At 38.9% G+C, this 20,128-nt stretch overlaps 1 protein-coding gene across 4 annotated transcripts in view; it reads right to left on the minus strand.

Annotated features, from left to right (window-relative positions):
- nhsl1b (NHS-like 1b) overlaps positions 1 to 20,128 on the minus strand; it is a 73,115-nt gene that overhangs the window by 50,699 nt on the left and 2,288 nt on the right. The window contains exon 1 of one of the 4 annotated variants that reach the window (XM_038271159.1): positions 11,905 to 12,110. The exons of 1 other annotated variant lie outside the window; for it this stretch is intronic. In XM_038271159.1, coding sequence (XP_038127087.1) covers positions 11,905 to 11,920 — 16 coding nt within the window. In that variant the 5' untranslated portion in view covers positions 11,921 to 12,110. Of the gene's footprint in view, positions 1 to 1,920; positions 2,356 to 11,904; positions 12,111 to 20,128 lie in introns of those variants that run through there. 2 more of the 4 variants (XM_038271156.1, XM_038271154.1) reach the window with 2 other exon arrangements.

Raw genomic sequence — 20,128 nt, forward strand, 5'->3', positions numbered from 1 at the left:
TTTGTCTGCTGCGAACTAAGAGGCTAACCGGAGCTAGCATTCATCTTCATCCCTACTCTATGGGTGATATATAGAGCTCCTCCTACATGTTTGATGGGGGGACAGTTAAGTGGATATCAGCAGCTTTGATGCTGCGTTCACACCGGACGCAGCAGAAGCAGCGAGTTTACATGCAAAGTCAATGGTTGACGCGTGTCAAGGCGCAGCAAAAGGTCCCGCAGCGCGTTTTGAGCAGCAGGCGCAGCGCGTCTGAGCAGCTGAAGCAGAGCGTCGGGAGCGTTTAAGCATCTGACGCGCCGCAAACGCGCTGCTGCTCGAGAAAAAAATTTAACTTTTGCTGCTCGACGCGCCGCATCAACCAATCAGAGACGCTGATCTGGGAGATGCAGAAAGACAGATACATCGCTGATGATACATAGTGCTGTGATCACTCCTCTGAAACAGTTTATTAATGTCTAACTTAACTTAAAATGCTGAAACCTGCCGACAAAGCGTGTTCGCTTTTATTATCCTGGTGTCTGCACTTTGGATTATGTACATGAAAACCAGCTTCCAGCCGCCGTGGCAAACCGCGAGGAGGCGACCGGGCCATAGGCTGCTGTTGAATGGGATTCCTACTGACAGTGCACCGCCGGTTTGTAGGGGTCTGAACGGCTCCGACAGAAATAATATTGGAAGGCAGGATGATAATCTGAATGAACTGACTGCACTGATTAAGTTTTCAGGTGGATTTTCTCACTTAAAAATGTATTAAAACTACAAGCAGCAGACGCGATTTTGCAGCTCCTGCTGCGTCCGGTGTGAACGTAGCATTAGCCTGGTGCAGCCTATATATGTACATTTCCAGTTTTTTTGAAAATGCAGCAAGAATGCCTTATAATGGGGTGCGCTCTTTAGTCCGAAAAATACGACAATAGTTTTCAACCTCATTTGATGAAACCAAATTTCTTTCAAATCATTTGTTTCATAAAAATGTCTTGTGACAAATGCGAGCGGTTCTTATGGTTTTCCTTCAACAATGGATTCTTTTTGAGACCTAGATCTGTGGAATAGCCAATCTAATCAGAGTTCTGTCAACACAGACCTGTACAAGACCAGCGGTATAAATGAAAAACCACGAGACACAGCTGGATTTAAGTGACCAAATTGATTACTTTTGACTTTTCATTTTGTGGTATTGGAGTGAAGCATGTCAAATATTAAGGCTCACTGATGCACAATATCTATGACAATTTAAAACACTCGGAATCTTCCTGCCTTTAAAAATGTATTCACTCCTAAAGTTTATGACTGCACTGTGGGAAAACATGAAAAGTTCAAGGAATATGAAAATGTTTTTAGGCCACTGTTTAACTAGAGTGATGAAACTCTGAAGAAAACCACATTGACTGACAGCGATAGAAACAGTATTTATGCAGGCATCTGGTCAGGGCCATTTGGGTTTTTCTCCTGGAGGAACCCTATCATTACAATAGGGGAAAAAAGATGTCTGTCATACAGCTACAATCCACACCCATCCCTTAAAGGACATCCATCAAATTATATAGAAATGCACACAAACAGATTTACACGCAACAACAGACGGCACAGATCACTGTTACAGGAGGATGGAAATCGGCTAATAGGAAGAGACAAAGCTCAGCTTGGGAAGCTTCTCTTCTGTGGGTTATCAGCATTGCTCTGACAAGTAGTAGCGTGCAACTATTTCCCCTTATACAGTTTGGTGACTAGAGAAACTTTAATCAGGAGCTCAGTTACCTGCATAATTAGATGCATTAACAGTTCCTTAATGACATCTTTATGAAACTCTAAGAAGGGGAGGTTATCAAATGACGGAATCAAATAATTTCCTTTTAAAACTTGGACCATTTCCTAATGACATAACAGAAATTTAGCACAACAAAAGTTGTCTTAATATACCTTTTCCCTCCAGGCAGGTAGTTGTTTTCCCTGGAGAGTCTTTAACCACTGGTCCAAGCAGTGGTTTAGGTGTCCACAGAGAGTCCTGCTTCTGGTGCACCTTCGAAACAGAGAGGAGACGCTTGCGTAGGCAGCCTTCGGGTTTGGGGGGCCTTGAGTTGGGGCAGTCCCGGGCCTGGAGGCTGTTCCCCATGTTTCTACCAGGCTTGAAGGAGCACAGAGTTCGCTTGTTGCTCGGGGGGTCCTCATAGCAGGCTCTGTCCCAGCAACTGACCGCTGGCTCCGAAGAGAGGCAGTGCACATAAGTGATCATCCCTGACCAGGACCTAAACCCAGACCAACTGCCCTCCCCTTCTCTGTCCCGGACCTAAGCCCCCGACTACACCTCCTTCTTCTACAAGCCTTCTTCTCAGGACCCTCTGCTGGAGGTGAAGTGACTAAGACCTCCCCCCGTACTCTCAAACCTTCAATAGGCACCCCCCCTTCATTTCTAGCAAGATAGGATGGAGGTCTAGAGGTTTTTTTTTTCAAACCCACACGGGACTCTATCCCCCGCCCCGTCCCCTCCTATCGTTTTTTTGTCCTTGCTTTCCTCCTCTCAAGGGAGACTATTGATGTGAATTGATTTGCCTGACAAAGGAGAGTTATGCTCGGTGTTTAATTACAGAATTCGACTCCAAGACAAATACTTTGCTGAACTACTGCAGCAAAAAGTATTTGAACAATGTCAGCAGGATGGCTGAATCCGAGCATCTGACAAAAACAAGAGCTGTGAGCCGCAAATGTAACAACAAGAGTTTCTGCAATAACCCAGAGCAGAAAGAGTAAAGACTAAAACCAGAGAAAGTGTAAAAATGTCTGTGGTTAAAAACATTTTTTATTTTCCTTCCAAAAGCCATACAGTCCTAAAAAGCATCTCCAGATTTTATGCAAAACAAAATCCACAAAAGGTTAAGAAAGCAGATTTTCAAAACAAGATTCTTTTAAAGAAATCCAAACTTTTAGAGGAGCGCTCGAAGTAGCATCCATAGGAACCCTTCTTCCTCCTCCTTCTATTTGAGAAAGCACCAACAGACTCCGGTAAAGTCCACATGGCCTCTCCTCACAGCTCCTCCCTCTTTCCTCTGCTACTCGATGCTGCTTTTCTAATCTGTAAAACCAGATTATCCAGCCGCCAGACCTTTACTCCTAGCTTCTGATTGTGACAGACACAAAACACAGATGGACACCAGGCTGCTGGTAATTGAGAGCATCGATTCATCAGCGCGAATCTGTTGAGCTTCAGGAAAAAACTAACGCCAACTCTTGACAAACATTATTCATTTGGGCCAAATATAAACTGACGTTCCTAAATCTCAGCAGTTTAAACCTGCCAGTCAATGCACTTCTGCTCTTACTCTCTGGAAGCTGCAGAGGAGCAGATGGAGAGGGTGTAAAACCTGATAGTCTAACACAAACAGGTGTAAGTACAGCAGACACCAGATAAAAAGATAAGCAGTGGACCAATAAACACTGACAGATTAACAAACAGGGTGACAGAAGCCATCACTGGATCAAACTCTGCGCCTAGAGAAACATAAATAAAGTTCATGAATTTAAAGGAAATTAGGCATTTAATTATATTAATTAAAAAAGAAATAAAGAGGAGAAATGTTGGCTATGAGAATTTATTAGGCAAATGTCTCCCCCTATTGGCAGCATTCACACACTGCATAGTCTTATTTTTGGGGACAGGATTAAGAGGAACAAGACATTCTTGTGGTTAACCACAGATTAAAGAAAGGGGATTTCAGCTTTTGGTGACATTAACATTCCCCTTTTTAGGTATTTTTTTATTTCTGAAACAGAAATTGGTATCTTAAGAGGGATAAGATCTTTATTTTTACAGAGGGTCAAATAAAAAACAGTTTGTTCTAACCAGGCAATTTTCGCCTGATCTACTTTGATCAGAGACTGGCTGCTCAGAAATGTAATAATCCTATCGTCTCAGAAGCACTGAATGCATCATAGGTGAGGAATTCGCTTCTGACTTCAAGTGAAATACTTTCTGTATCAGTAAGGTTAAGTAAAAAGGAGGTTGGAGATTTAAGCTGTTCTGAGGGAAATCTTTTTGTATACAAGCTGAGATGTTTCTGTTGTTTGTTCACGCTTTGAAAGAGAGCAAACTTTTGGCAGTAAGAACAAACCAGATGTGAATTTGGTTGGTTTTACCCTTTTGAGCCATCAATCTTTTTTAATACACCATTCTGGAATTTAATTCAATTCAATTTAGTTTATTTATATAGCGCCAATTCAGAACACAAGTCATCTCAAGGCACTTTACATTTCAACCAGATCATACAGTCAAATTGATACAAAGTTTTCTATCTAAGGAAAACCAGTTGATTGTATTGACTCATTGACTCAAATACAATCCCTCACACTAAGCATGCTTGTAGCAACAGTGGAGAGGAAATACTCCCTTTTAACAGGAAGAAACCTCCAGCAGAACCAGGCTCAGTGTGAGCGGCCATCTGCTGAGACCGACTGGGGTTCAAGGAGACAGAAGCAGAGATGCAAAAAGCAGCTGTAAAAGGCGGCCCCGTCCAGGAAACACACAGTCAGGCCGACGAGCACCGAGCCAGCTCCCATGTCAGAGGATGAAGAGAGCACATCCAGCCAGTCACAGTCAGAGAAACAGGACTAAACTGGAAAACAGGCTAATCTCCAGCATCTATAAACAAAGGTGTTGATGGAAGCAGCCCAGTTGATATTTCTCTGCAGGATGGCGTCACAGCCAATTTAGAAACATTAACATCTTTTAGCAAAGCTAACATAAGGAGCAAAGTTCCTAATGACTCTCAGGAGCAGGTCTGTTCCAGGTCTGTTCCACCCTCTTAAGTCGTATGTATAAATGGTTTAATGTTTAAACTAAAAGGAGGTCAGAGTAATTATTTCATGGCATGACCATCTTGACTTGTTAAAATCCGAATATTTCCAGAAAGATTGCCTATAGTCAAACAGATTTCCCTGAGGCTTGGATCCTTTTCAAACTTTGGTATTTTCACATAAATGGGTGTAATTTTGTCAATTTTATTTCAGAACATTTAGGGGTTTTGGTTTATGGAGTCATTAATTTACTATGAATTTACACTTTTCCCTTTTTTTTTCTTTAATGCAGAGCATAAACCTAAGAAAAGGAAGGGGCGAGGACTGATTGTCACTGTGCCAAAGGCTCCACAGAGAGCGAGGGGCTAAAACAGCCATTACCAACAGTTATCATTTCCACAGCATGGTAAGGCAGCCAACACACAAGCCGATTAACAAAACCCTAAACCATGGTGTTCTCACACTCAAATTATAATAGACAAACCATGGAATGCATAGGCACACACAGACATTAAACCCTAAGTGTGGAAACACGTAGGGGAAGCCAAAAAAGCCTGACTGTGGCCTGAGCTGCACTTAGCAGAGCTGATGTTCTTGATCTGGCTGCACAAAAATATACCAGTTCCCTAAAAAAAGCACCAGTGTACAACTAAACATAGACACCCAACATGTTGAATGTATACTGACTATCATGTTAAATGCATGTGCTCAGGTTTAGATGTCCACTTCCTGGTCTTATCAGTGGTTTATAACAGCTGTGGGGGTATGCTTCTTTAAGGATGCCATGCTCACTTTATGCTGTGATCAGAGTGTTAGTCTGAAAATGTGTTTTTTACATTCCTTTGTATGCACACACAAATTTTGCACCAAATATTGCGTGGGGGGGCGGAAAGCGGAAGGCTTTGGGAGGCGGACAATGGTTTCCATGGACACGTGTCTCTGAATGGACCAAGAGGAGCACCTGCATGCGGAGTTAGTCCTCCGTCTAAGGAAGCCTTCCCTTCGTCCACAGGGAGTCAACTATTGTTTTCCCAGAGTTCACCCACAACAGAACCTTCCAGCTTTGTCCATCTAAGCCTCACACGTCACATTTGCCTTTAGGGAAAACTATTTCAACTTTTAATCATCAAGACAATAAGAGCCTGTTACTGACTCATAGTTTTTCTTTAACTAATAAGATTAAAAACAAACAAACAAACAAAAAACTATTGTTTTATTGACTCTTTTTAGAAGACAAAAGGTTCACTGGATTCCCTGCAGATCCCATTGGCAGCTAACAGGAACTTCTGCTTCTATTGTTTAAGGATCAAGAACAAAACTCTTGTTTAAAATCTGCGTCTCTCTCATCTAACATGAATCAGGTAGATTGTTAAATACTCTGAAGTAGATAATTGTAGATAAGAGTTAAACTGCTTACATGTAGATGTGCAAAAACAGAACAGTAATTTCAACTAGCTTAGCTACATCCCGTTTCGTTAAATTCCTTCGAAATGAATGCATCTAATTTATGTTCTATTTTTTTATTTGTTTGCATTAAGCAAATCCCCCCCAGTCACATCAAGTTTTCCTGCTTGTTTTTAAAATCCTAGGTAAGACAAATTTCATTCAGTTTAAAATCAACATTTAGCTTATATTTCCTTCAAAATTTCGAAAGCATAGAGAGATCTGTTAAACCCGCTGAAAATATATCGCTAGAACAGACACAGAACGCTGACCCTCTAGTTGGTTAAACAGTCCTCTCACCAATTACACTGCCTATCCCATAATGCACTGCAACAGCTGCTTTTTGCTCTAGAAAACAACCAGCCAATGCATGGGTTGCGTATTTGTGATTTCTAGAGAATATTTTGAGAAACATCTGAAGGGTTTTACCTGCATTTGAATTTTTTTGCTATCATCCAGACTCTCCAAGAAATATTTCTCCTTTTTTTTCCTATTTTACGCCTCATTTCTTCCCCTCCGCTAAAGAAAAGCAGTCTGTCATGTGAAGTGTGAGAACATCCATCAGCACCGTGATTCATGTCTAGGGTGAGGACATGGGTCAGCAGGTCACACTCTGCATAGACATCGACTGCCCTGCAGTTTTAGAAAGGGGGTCCATCATGATTTTAAAAACTAAAATAGGACAGGATGTGCAAAGGGTTTACAAATAAAGGTCACCAGAGATGTTGAAAAATTGTCTAAGGTAAACTTTATGTGCATGAGGAAAATACAAATGTTTGCAACTACATTTAATCAACTCAACTACAACTGGATCCAAGAATTTGGATTTATGCCTGATTTTATCTACTACATACAAAATAAAAAACATATGCATTTAAATACTGTATTAAATACTGTAATGTATAATGGATTTAAATACAGGTGGCTAAGTTGCATCTTGATTGCACACTTTTGGTAGCCATCGACATTCGACCATAACTCATAACTCAGGCTGGATATCTGACCACTTTTCTTGGCAGACTTGGGAGGGGTCATTTAAAGGTGTGCCGACACAGACTTGGCCTTCAAGCATAATTCCTAAATCTTTAGAAGGTAGCTTTTAACATTAGATAAACATTAGCCTGTTTTTCCAGTCCAAATCCAGTTCCGATGTTGATATGAGATCATTTTGTAGTTGGAACAGCCCGTTTCACCAAATCTGCGATTGATGGGAAAACAGCCACACAAAATGATGCTGCCACCACCGTGCTTAACAGCTGATAGCTTTTTCAGGTCTCCTAACAGCATTCCCTGCATCAACTCCTGTTGGCATAACGAAACTGCTATTTAGTCAAAGACCACAAAGAAAACTATGGGAAAAGCTATTAAAAGACATCTAATAAGTTGGATCGGATATACTATTTGATATCAGACATCGGAGATCTAATCCAATGCATTTTATGTGGAACTGTTATTTCTTTCAACAATATGTAGTACATTTATATCCATGCTAATTTATTACGTGTTTTTTTTTTTACGATGGTTATATCAAGGCAAAAAGCTTCACTCAAATAGAGAGATATAACAGTTAAATCAGAACGGTATCGGATAACAGCCGATAAGCTCTGCTGGATGGGTGCATCTCTAGCTTTTATATAGATAAAAAAGCAGGAATCTGACAAAAATCAAATACCAGAAGCAATAATCTAATACCCCATTCTCACTGACCAAAAAAGATGTTTAAACCGGTAAAAAAAACAGCTTTTAGTGGCATTAGCAACAGCTCACTGACTTGTGTCGACACGTGTCAGCACGGGTCAGTGAACAGTGTTGACATGTGTCTAACGAGTCGACAAGCGACCCAGGTCGTAATCGTATTCAGACGGCTCGGCTTCAATCAGCCCACAGCCGGAACATCAGACCGAGGTCGACCTGCAAATTTACGTGATACCATTGAGCGCAATGTACGTACATCACGACATTGCGACACTTGTGTCTGATCTAACAAGTCAAAACAACTCTGCTTACATCCGATAAACATGGCGTAGCACTGGAGAGAGAGATTCGGAGGGACAAAAGAGCAAAACAACAAAGCACACTTACAAGGCCCTGGCTGCATTACATGTTGTTCTCCATTGTTTACTTTCCTGATTTCTGTTGCACTGCTTACATTATCAATGCTAACCCTGACACGCAGCAGTGGGGGGACAGAAGCTATGCAACTTTTTAGCGGGGGTAAGAACCGGCGTTTTTTGCCAATGAGAAGGGAGCCAATAGCCGACTGTTAGGGGCTCGACCAACCCGAAAAACCTGCGTTAATCCGCTAATTTCAGTAGGAAAGAGGCTTTAGTATTATCTCTCCTTTATTGCCCTAAAACTTAAAATCTAACTATACTTCCATAACATTTAATGAATTCTATCAGGTTAATATTCCAATAAGAAAGTAGTATAAAACAACAGGAAACTCCACAAAAGTAACTCCAAAAACAACCTGACTTAGCAAACAGAATGGACCGGTCACTGCTGCTAAGGACAAATACTTCAGGATACTTTGGTCTCAGATCGCACTTAAACTGCATGGCCTCAACTAACCAACCCTGATTTCCTCAAACATGAAAGTGAATTGAAAAGAAATATCAGCTCAGCCAAAAATATGTTCTTGCGGACTGGACAGAGCCCAAGATGGCCTGAAGTAAACCCTCATCTAGGAGGTCAGATGAACTCCTAGTTTGTGCTCAGCAGGGATTTAAATGACTAACAAAGATGGAGAATCTCTCCACCCGTCAGACGGCAGGAAACCTCCTCATCCAAGTGACATCGACATCTTCATCTCCGACTCATCCTATCCAATATTCACTTCCCCCAGTGGGGCTCAAGCCATGAAATCCCTTATGTAACACACGGAAAACCAAACCAAGGAGAGCATAAATCCACCCTTACACAGGGCTTTAGCTCTAGGGGTGGGTATTGGCAAAGAAGTCACGATTCGATTCGAATCACGATTCACATGCCACGATGCGATTCTATCACGATGCATCACGATACTTGAAATATTGCGATGCATTGTGATATTTTCACTGAACACTGTAAGAAAAAGATACAGCCCTTACCAGTGGCTGACTGGCTGGGTGTGATCTGGATAGTGTCTTCAACTGATACATAACTGAAAGCAACTGAATTCATACATAGCTGTATTTATTGAAATTACTTTTGGAGGTGTTGCCATGAAAACAAATACTGGACAGAAATATTACTATTACTGGCATGGACACACCAACAAAAAGATCTTAGGATTCATCAAACTTAAAATAACAAAATGAGGATAATCAGTCCGGACATGCTTATGACACAAAGCAGCAGGCGTCAACACATCCGCAGCGACTTCTGCTGGACTGGAAGTTGTATTCCACTTGGTTTGATTGATGTGCGCCAACCATTAATGTATTTTATTTGTTCATTTTTTTTTTTTAATAATCGATTCTTGCCTTCAAGAATCGATTCAGTAGATCACAAAAATTAGAATCACGATTCATCGATTTGACGATTATTTTGCACACCCTTATTTAGCTCTAATACGAGGTTTTGGTGGTGAAAGCAGATGTGGATCCACTCTGACCACAGCTGGGAGTTTAGGAAAAACGGGCAGAAAGTGTCACGTTTGTCTCAGAGCTTGTTTAAAATAATATAAGCAATCATTCAGCAGCTGGCAAACGGTGTAATCTAGTGGTTGGATCACAGAATGAACATGAAGCAGAGTATTTGGGTCAGTATGCTGAAGTGTTTGGAAGCTTTAAAAACTACTGGATGTGTTTCAACTGATATTAACCAGGACAGAGTTAAAAATGTTCATGAGTTAATCCACACTGATTTTCTAAAAAAAAAAAAAAAACTGGCAGTATAGAAGCAGCATCTGTTTCTTTCCATTTTTTAAGAGTCACAATCTGTGGACTGTATTTGACAAGGTGATTTAGTGCATACAGATGAAAAACTGGGACACTAACAGATGTAGTTGATGTGTGTAGTTTATATTACCTCATTTCCACTGCTATAAATCTACAAATAGCACTAAAAAAAAAGATTTCAGAGAAAGAATTTGTAAGAATCTCAAAAAAAAACAGGGTGAACAATGAACTAAGTTCCAGCAAAAAGATCTTCCTGTATTTCTTGAGCATTTTTAAGTCATTGAAAAGATTGAAGCGTTCTAATATAAATGTTCAATGTTTCCACAACATTTTGAAAGTATTGATCAGTTTTAAACTATAGTTTTAATTTTAAGCTTTCCTTATTATCATATGTTCCACATTATCATATGTTTGCTAGTGTTCAAAAGATAGATGAAAAATAAACATCATGTTCTTACATAAAGGAACCCTTACACAATGTAACAGCTTTATCAGTTTATATCATAATGTTGATATCTTAGTTTTTGGTCTGTGATGTTTTCTGTTTCCTCATCTCCTGCATATTTAAGCCGTCTTAGAGCAAACATTAGATGGATCAAAGATCTGATCCCAGTTTTACCCAGAGAATCCCCTAAATCTGTGCTTACTTATTGAGAATATGCAGAAATGTTAAATCTGTCATCAATGTAATGATTTTAAACTTCAGGAAGCAAAGAGCAGCAACTCTAAACAGCCAAGTGCAGGCTACCTGAGCACCTGAGTTAGTCTGCACAGACAAGCAATGGAAAAGGTATAAGTTATTTTAAAATACAAATTGTTAACTTCTATTAAATTTAATAAAGGTTTATTCTATACATGGAGAAGCAGCATTTAGTTCCTATGCTCCACTTAGCTGGAACAAACTTCCAGAAAACTGTAAAAGTGCGGAAAGCCTGAGTTCCTTTAAATCAAGACTAAGAACACATTTGTATAAGATTGCCTTCGACTCTTCTTCTTAAACAGTTCAACTGAAACATCATTAGTCCAACTGTTTTTAATGGTTTTTTTTGTTTCTGCATTTTTTATTTTATCTTTTTTCTTACTTGCTTTGATTCTGTTTATTTTCCTATATTTTAATAATGTAAAGCACTTTGCATTGTCTTTGTACTGAATTATGCTATACAGATAAATTTGCCTTGCCTTGCCTTACATATGAATAAAATCAAAACAAAAGCCACAAATATTCTTTAACAATTTGATGTTATTCAGTCAGCTGTATGATCTCTGTTTCACATGCTAATACATCATGTTTAAACTACACTGTAGGTGATGCTTTTGTTTGAACAACACTTTCAAACCACATTTTTTTAACACAATATCAACATTTTTCATCTTGGTACAACAAAGAAAGATGATTGTTTAAGGCTTCCAGAAAAAAAAGAACGAGTTTTCTCTTATCCCATCAAGTAATGACCAACACATGGTTTTCCTCTGCAGCTGCTGCTTCTCCAGCTGTTACTGCAGTCAATAAGCTCACAAATGAAAGAGAAAAGGATGAGTTGCACTGAAGATTTGATTCAGATGACACCAAGAGGCGAGTAGGCTGTGAATCAATAGCTGAAAAGAAACTGGGAAAAGGGGAGGATTAGGTCTTTATGTGTTTATATCAAAGATTAGAAAGGTGGAACAAAAGAAGAAGAGCTTAAAGTGGCAAGATAAGGAAGATAACAGGACAGACGGACAGTAACGGAGGTAGAAGTTTAACTTTTCTTTGTCTCATAAAGTCTAGTGTATCTTATGAACTCCGGCTTACCTTTAAGACAGAACATTGCCCTTCACTTCCTCATCCAACAAAAAAAACGATTAGATTCCTCTCTCTGGTTTCTCTCTTCCCAACAATCCTCTCTCTTGAAGTTTTCCTCCTCTCTCCGTTTCTCCAAACCGCTCTGTCAAACTGTCCGCACCCTGATACACAGATCCTGACATATTGGCTCTGCGCTCCATCTCCCTCCCTTTCTCCGCTCACGCACACATGTGCATGCTCTGAGTGGCAGCAGGCCAACTTCTACGGCTCAGAGACCACCCCTCTGCCCCCCGCCTCCGCCCATCCCTGCCCAATCAAAGGATAGATGTAATATTAAAGCTCAGCCTCTATCCAAAAAGTCTGTCAACCACTACAAATTCTATGTTGGTCTCTCTTTAATGCATTAAGGAGAAGCTAATTATAAATTTTTATGTAAACGCTCAACTAATTAGTTTTAAATTCATTTAAAGGCAGGAAAAAATAACATTAAAAACACCCAAAGCCAACCGGTGAAAGAGTTTTTAGGTAACAGTGGTTGTGAGAATCTGGACAGTCAGCAGTTTGCCGCTAGACAGGGGCCGCGCTTTGAGGGGGATCTTTTGTTGACTGCTCAAATGTAAATCTCTTTAAGCCCCACAGTTCAACTGTTTGTTATCAGATCCAGTCTGGGGCTTGGTAAACTACTAACCCTTTGGACTGGTCTACCACATATACAAAAGTGAAAATAGAAAACCCTTCATTTATCAATTCATCAATAAAAACTGAAGAAACCAACAAAATATCAATAGTGCGTATTTGTTCAAATCTGGTCATAAATGGACCTGCATGATCGCTTTACAATGTTCATTATTAAAGGTATGTACCCAAAGTGATGGAAGAGGTCACGTGTTTCTACAGTAGATGGTAAAGGGCCTGTTCTTCTATAGCGAGGACACTTGACCAAAGCGCTTTAGCTATTTACCCATTCACTCACACACTGATGGTGGCAAGCTACATTATAGCCACAGCTGCTTTGGGTCTCACTGACATAAGCAAATTTATAGAGGTGCCACCAGACCCTCTGAACACCATTAGCAGGCATTAACTGCCCAATGCCAACACTGAAAACCGGAGCTTGAACCGACAACCCTTCGATTGCAGAGCAAATTCCTGCATCGAACGCCACTGTCGCCCATTGTGATATAGGATATCTATCACAATGTGATAGATGTAAAACAGGAAATATTGTATGCTGTCCAAATAATGATAATCCTAAGGGTTTAACAGGAAAATATCATCTGCATAAAGGTTTTATCAAGCAGAATCTTCAAAACATTTTGTATATTGTAGTACTTTAGCAGGATTTATTTAATATCTGATTGAGACAAAGAAATATTTGGAGGAGAAAGTGTTCAAAGAAACAACTCCAAAGGTTTTAAAAACCTTTACTTAAAAAATTTAAAGTCCCTTTAATGATATACCAGAGGAATGACATTGATCAGGTTTCTCCGGCTATCAAGGGCCTTTTTTAAGCCGTTCTTCCCACTACCCCTGTTGCTATGTATTGCCTTGCATTGACTTTATCTTTCATAAAAGATAAAGTGATTGAGATTGTGAGTGTTTTTTTTTTCTCTCCCAGGTTGGGGTCTCAACTGCACCCTTTCCCAAATACATCTCAAGTCTCCGCTAAGTGCGGAGCCCGTTCCCCCCGTCCTGCTCTCCCTCCACTGGCTGGCGTCGGGGCTCGCCGTTGCACTGGTGGAGCTCGGGGTCTGGGGGTGGATGCTTTAGATGTTGCTTTATTGTATGTCTCGTACCATGTCTTTCGGTTGTGCTGTTCTTTTTTCATCTCGTTACAGGTGATGTAGAAGACTGAAAATGTTTTGACATTATCTCCTTTCTATCTCTTCTTTCTTTCATCTTTTTTTTCTTCTTTCCTTTTCTTCTTCCGTTTTTCTGCTCTATTTACATTGCATTGTCCATATAAACTGTAAAACTCCCTGCATAATTATAATAAAGCAATTTATATGCATGTAACATGTGGAGCAGTATGGCCATTGCCATACTGCTCCACTTGTGAAAGTAAAATCTGTTGGGCTCTTTTTGGCATCAAGACAATTATTCTTATTGCCACATAGCCAGACAGGACACTGTAAAAAAAAATAAAATAAAAATAAGATAAAGTCAATGCAATTGTTACCACATTTATGATGTGGTAACAATTTTAACACCTATGAAAGACTGATTTAAGACATTTAAATACCTTGATTTAATACTGAAGAATTCAATGCCTTTTAAGAATTTTTAAGGATCTGCAGGAACCCTGTAAACACAATTATCAGCATGGCCTGAGGGTTCCAACTCATCTGCCTTGACCTGATGTCAGTAATTAGGTCCGGATGGCTGACTAAGTGTCTAAATGTGGTTGTCAGCATTAGAAAGCCATAAAAACAGGTTCCCCATCTAAAAACACATGCAAATCCCTGAATAAACCCACCTGTAAAGCCCATAAGAAAACCACCTCATCAAGCTGCCACTTAAACTGGAAGCTGCTCAAACCTTTAGTTTCCAGCTTGTTCATAAAAACTTTACCTCAAAGGCAAAGTTTGAGGTGAACTAAATCTCTACTCATAGAGCTGAAACTGTGAAAGTAAGGAGGAAATTCCTTTCAATATAATAAACTTTGCAAAGAGAGCTGACAGAGATTATTGAAAATATTTCAGTGGGAATTTTAATATATTTATTAGTAATACATCTTTGATAAACAGACTGGGATACTTGTCTAAGAGTTTAAAGATTCTGCATAGATAACTTAGTTATGCAACTTAAATGAAAAGTACATATAATTTAATTTATGTTTAAATTATGTCATTCAGTTTATGCTTTTTTTTCCTTTACTTATTTTAGTATAGACCAGGGTTCTGCAACCTGTACAGTCTAAAGAGCCATATTTCCATTCGGCATAGCTAATAAAACTCATCAAGAGTCGCAAACATTACTTGACCCTTTTTAAAGAGATATATAGAGAAGATTTGCCTTTTTTTTTTAAGTTTTCGAAGTTTTAAAAACAAGGGGCAAAAAACTTGTGAAAAAGATTTTTCAACAGATTCTGACTCTTTGGAAAATTCTATAAAAAACAACATTCTTCCTACTTAAAAAAATTTAAGATATATATATATATATATATATATATATATATATATATATATATATATATATATATATTTATATTTGTGTTGAACATAGAGTCAATTTATTCTGGAAATTCGATGCAATAAGTCAATTGACAAAATGTAGACCAGCACACTAACTAACATGTATTTTTCAAAAGATTTCCTGGCTCTTCATCATGTAGCTAAAAGCCACCCTGTTACAGATTAATAGACAGTTTTTCTGAGTCCCATACGCATAGGAAGAAGAAACAGGTATGAAAAGGGATCTGAATGAGCTGTATTTATTTTTCTCCAAAGCAGGATTTAAAATCAATTTAAAGACAATTACAAAAGTCATAATATACCAGGTTACGGCTCATAAAAAATAAAAAAAGTTTTGTAATTGGCTTTATTGCCATTTGCGATGATAATTTTCTAAAAAGAACATCAAATCCTCTTCTGTTTGCTTCGTTTGTTTAGTATCTAATCTTAACAGGACTTTTAGCAACAGTCGGCATGGTTACACAGGTCATCTGATTTAAAAGCCTTCCTACCAGTAGGAACATTTACTTTGTTATGGGGGCTGTCGTCAGTTTCCAGAGTTTACTGTTTGTCTTCAGATAAAACAGCGTCATAATGCTTGGATCATTTCTACAGCCCTACACTAATGGTTATCTGAAAGCACCTCAGTGTGTCTCACATCTATTCTCACATTCAGTGCTAAACAAGCACGCCATGATGCTTCACTTTGAGCTTTGTTTGCTGCGCCAGAGCCTGATAAGAATGGGCAGATAAAAGCTTCTGGATGCAGACAAAGTTTCTGCAACAAGAGCGATCAGACAAGTAAACAGAAGGAACCTGAGGTATTTAACACATTCAAACAGGGGAAAGGGAAGAAAAATATGATCTGTCATAAAAAAAATAACCATGGTAGAGCTGTAGTTCAATTGGTGAGGCAGTTTTTAAGCTGTTGGATTATGTTGAGAGAACATAAGCCAGCATTGATCTATCGCCTTTACAACTGAAATCCTGTTTAGCAAATATAAATCATTATGGACGATGAAGCATTATGCTGTAAATGAAGCAGCGAGAGTAAAAAATTGTTATTGAGATTAAGAAATAAAGGTTCAACTTACCTACAGGTGATGGCATAATGAGCAGCACATAGGAAGAAAAGAAAAAAATGGTCGTTAGAATAAATTGAAACCAATGATTTATACACTTATGGTAAAAATGAAGTTAGCATTTTTGCTTTGTTTATCATCTATGCACAGCCTCAGTTTACATCCATGTAGTGGGAAGGGGGCCACAATCCAAGATTTCCGTGTCTGAGATTTAATGAGGCTCTGCAGGTTTGTCCGTATTCTCTAATCTGGATTAACAGATGTACGACATGGTGATGATGAGCTTATTTCAAAAGTATGGAAATATGTTCCAAACGCTCTAAAACGGTTACAAAACATTTTCATTGAGCATCTAAAAGAAAATCAGCTGTGAACAAGCTGACCTGCTCAAATGCTCAAAACGTAGAAATAGTTTCTTAATGGCATTCAACCAGACCCAATTCTGGGTTGGATTGCAATAAAATATGAGTGCCAAGGTATAGTGACTATTTAGGTTAATCTGTGTGCCACACTGACATACTGTACACCCCCCCCTCCCCCCCCGCCCCTCCAAATAAATACCACTAAGCCTCACATCACCCAACGTTCTTGTTAACATGTTCTGCATTAACCAAATGCCAAAATCTTGATTCTGAATCAGAAATCTGTTGCATTTCTTTTACTTGCTTCATGTAATGTAAATAGAAAAAACCTGCTTATAAGAATAAATAATGCAACTACATAAAAAAAAAACACTGTCTATAAGTTGTGCTCTTGTTTGATCATTTAAAGGGGTTATCTTTTGGTTAATGTTCACAGCCAATGATAAATATAATACATTCACATTTTACACAATAAGAAAAAACAAATGGAAAAGTAGCTGCTGACTTAATTGGGTTTATTCAATCATAAAAAAACTTTGATCTGGATCCCTAACTGATCCTAGACAATCAAGAGAAGACCCTCTCTATAGACTGAGAATAAATGAATAAAGCCTAAAGAAAGAAACATATGAAGCTGGTTTACCCCCATCCATTCTATCAGGCAAACCATATTGGAAACAAAAAAAAACTGTTTTTATTTCTATATAATTTCACAGTAAAACAAACCCAGCATATTATGAGAGATGAACAAATGAACAAATGAGAGACTTTCTGTTTCAGCAGCTTTATATAGCAAATCAATGCCTTTCATTTAGAAAGAAACGACACAAAGATATAAACTTTCTTAAAAATAAAACACTGATTATATGTTTCTTTCCTATTTTAGTTCCTTTGTTCTGTTTCCACCATAATCTCATTAAAGGATTATTACATGTATTTATGACTACAGAAGCTCATTCCTCTCAAAAGGCTGTATGTAATTAAATAATTAAGGCACAGTGAAGCCTTATATGAAAGCGTTTTTTCTTTTTAAATAATGAACACATTTATAGATGATTAAAATACTTAGAATATCTTTTTTAAGTCAGTTAAATGTTTTTTCCAATACATTTCTTTACTTATTTAAAGTAAGAAACACTTTTTACAATAAGTTTTCTTGTATTTCTATAAATATTCTTTTATACCTTTATCTTATAAATTAACCCGTCTGAATTCACCAAGGCGGCCAATGGCGGCTTGTGTACCAGACGGCTCTTTTACACAACAAGCAGGACCAGGAAACAATCAGCTGCATACCTTGCCGCGGTTGTTATTACCCTGACAACCCTGACAAAAAAAGTCAAGCGACAGACTGCGTCCCAAAATTGCAGGCTTTGGTCTTGAAGGCAGTAATTTTAAAGCTATATTTACTCTGGGGCAGTGTGCATGGCGGCCCACGTGTCTTGTAATTGGTTCTGGTACATGCGCAGATGTGAGATCCAGTTGTTATAAATACATATGTTTCAAAGTGGGGAATTACTCTTATGTTTCCTCTGGAAAGTACACTGGGTATGTATTCTCTGGGTGGAAACGGTTTTAGGGTGACCTGTCTATGACTCCGTCTCTGGCCTTGCGTTAGCTATTAAAAGATCTAAACAGTGTGCAACAGTAAGAAAGGAAGGAACCGAGGCAAAAGGGAAACTCAGATCAGGACAGCAAACCATTTGAATGGGAGAAACGAGGGGTTTTAACAGTGTTACATGTAACTGTAAAAACTGGTTGGTACACCCCATCAGATCAGGTCTTACTGAGGACTAAATATTACTTTAACTGACTTCAAGATTTGGTAGTACAAAAAAAAAGAAGCAAATAAATCAAAGGATTAATAGGGAAAAATATTTGTTTCTAATCATGCAAAAATTATGCAAAAAAAGAAAACAATCACACTTGGAACCAGATTCAACAATTTAGAGATTTTCAACTACAGTAAAGCCATGCTGAAGGTTATAAATTAGTCAACAAACCGGTGACGCAAATTCAAGCGCTGCCAAGCTGTACATCTTACGGCGACTTAAGCTGAACAACTTCTGCAAAATATCCAAAAAATCATCAATCCATGATTGTATAGCACAACCATTTCAATCAGAAAACCACATAAGCATCGCAACAATGCTGTTAGAAAGCCCTTTGACCAACAGAAGAATTTCAGGCTCTTAAATTACTCCAGATATGTGCATCTCTGTGTTCCTTTAGGAAATGGGCATGTTCAAACTTAACAGGGAAAATTGAGACGCCAATAAACAGCATTTCTGTCAGGCGAACTGGTCTGTGGAATAAAATGATCCATGATTTGTTCAGAGAAATGAAGATTAAAAACATGTTCCAGTTTGCAGGAATTTAGAAAGGACTAAACCAACAAAGACAACAATTTTAGCAAAAATAAGGCTTATTGACTATTTTAGTACTATTTGCTGAACAGCCAGTACTACACCACTGAAGCAAGATTAACTCAAAGGACAAACTACGAATTTTAAGTACTTTGATTTTTAACAATACATTAAGGTTAGAAGCATACATATTCTATGTCGCAAGGCCTTATTTATTTCCATTTCTTAATTGATTTTTCAAATATCAAAGGTTTCAAAAATCCCAAAAAGTAAATAAAACATGTTTTTCAGAGTTATATACCAGTGCAGATTTGTTAAACTGATAAACACCAAAGCTTATGCTCATTTTAGCGCCATTAGCAAGTAAGTGTTGGAAAGTTCTTTGCACCATTTGCACTACCCCTCTGACACCGATCCGTGCCGACTTCAGACCGAGCTTGGTTCAGTTCACCTTGCCAAGCAAGGTTCCTTACAACCGATTACACATCATGCTAGCACAGTTCCTCCCCTTCTAGTGACGATCTACAGTACTGTAATGATTTAAGGAGGAAGAAGGCAGCCTTTGGTCGCACCACTCTTTTTAAACAATTTTATAAAATGTAGTGTTGAGAAGATTTCAATTGTTGATTACAGTTCCTCTTCTTCTTCTCTTTCATGGCGGTTGATGGGCAACTTACTGATATGCATTACCGCCAACTACTGGAAGCGGACTGTAAAGGGCAGATTATACTTCTGCAACCCCACACATCAAATGTCGCTTGCGTCTGGTCGCAAACCAGTTTTGCTGCTATGCTTCTGCAACGTCGGTCTGGAATTTCTAAGGACGCACAGCAGTTTCACGCCAGAGTGCAAGCTTATTAGAGAACTTGCAAGAACTTCCATGGATCGCACCTCATCAAGAAGGACGGCAACACAGAGGCATACCAAGGACCGATTAAAGCTGCTTGTTGTCTGCACACTTCCGCTTGAGGTCTGTGTGGGTTTTTGACCGGCCAACGCGTAGTCATGATTTTTTTTTTTTAGGTGCACGCAGACGGATGCAGAACCTCTGCGCTCGGTCGCACAAAGAGACAGATTTGACGTTGCAGAGGCTATGCTTCAGAAGCATAAATTGGTCTTAAGGAGATGACGCGGTCTGCTCATGCCCTATTTGTTATCTGAGAACCGAGCCACAACTGAACCGTGCCGAGCCCTACTGATGAACTAGCACTAGATTTAGCGCGGTTGGGTTGTGTCTGGCACGGTCCAGT

The sequence above is a fragment of the Cyprinodon tularosa genome, unplaced genomic scaffold (assembly GCF_016077235.1).
Source record: "Cyprinodon tularosa strain WSP-4 unplaced genomic scaffold, ASM1607723v1 ctg791, whole genome shotgun sequence".
Lineage (NCBI taxonomy): Eukaryota > Metazoa > Chordata > Actinopteri > Cyprinodontiformes > Cyprinodontidae > Cyprinodon > Cyprinodon tularosa.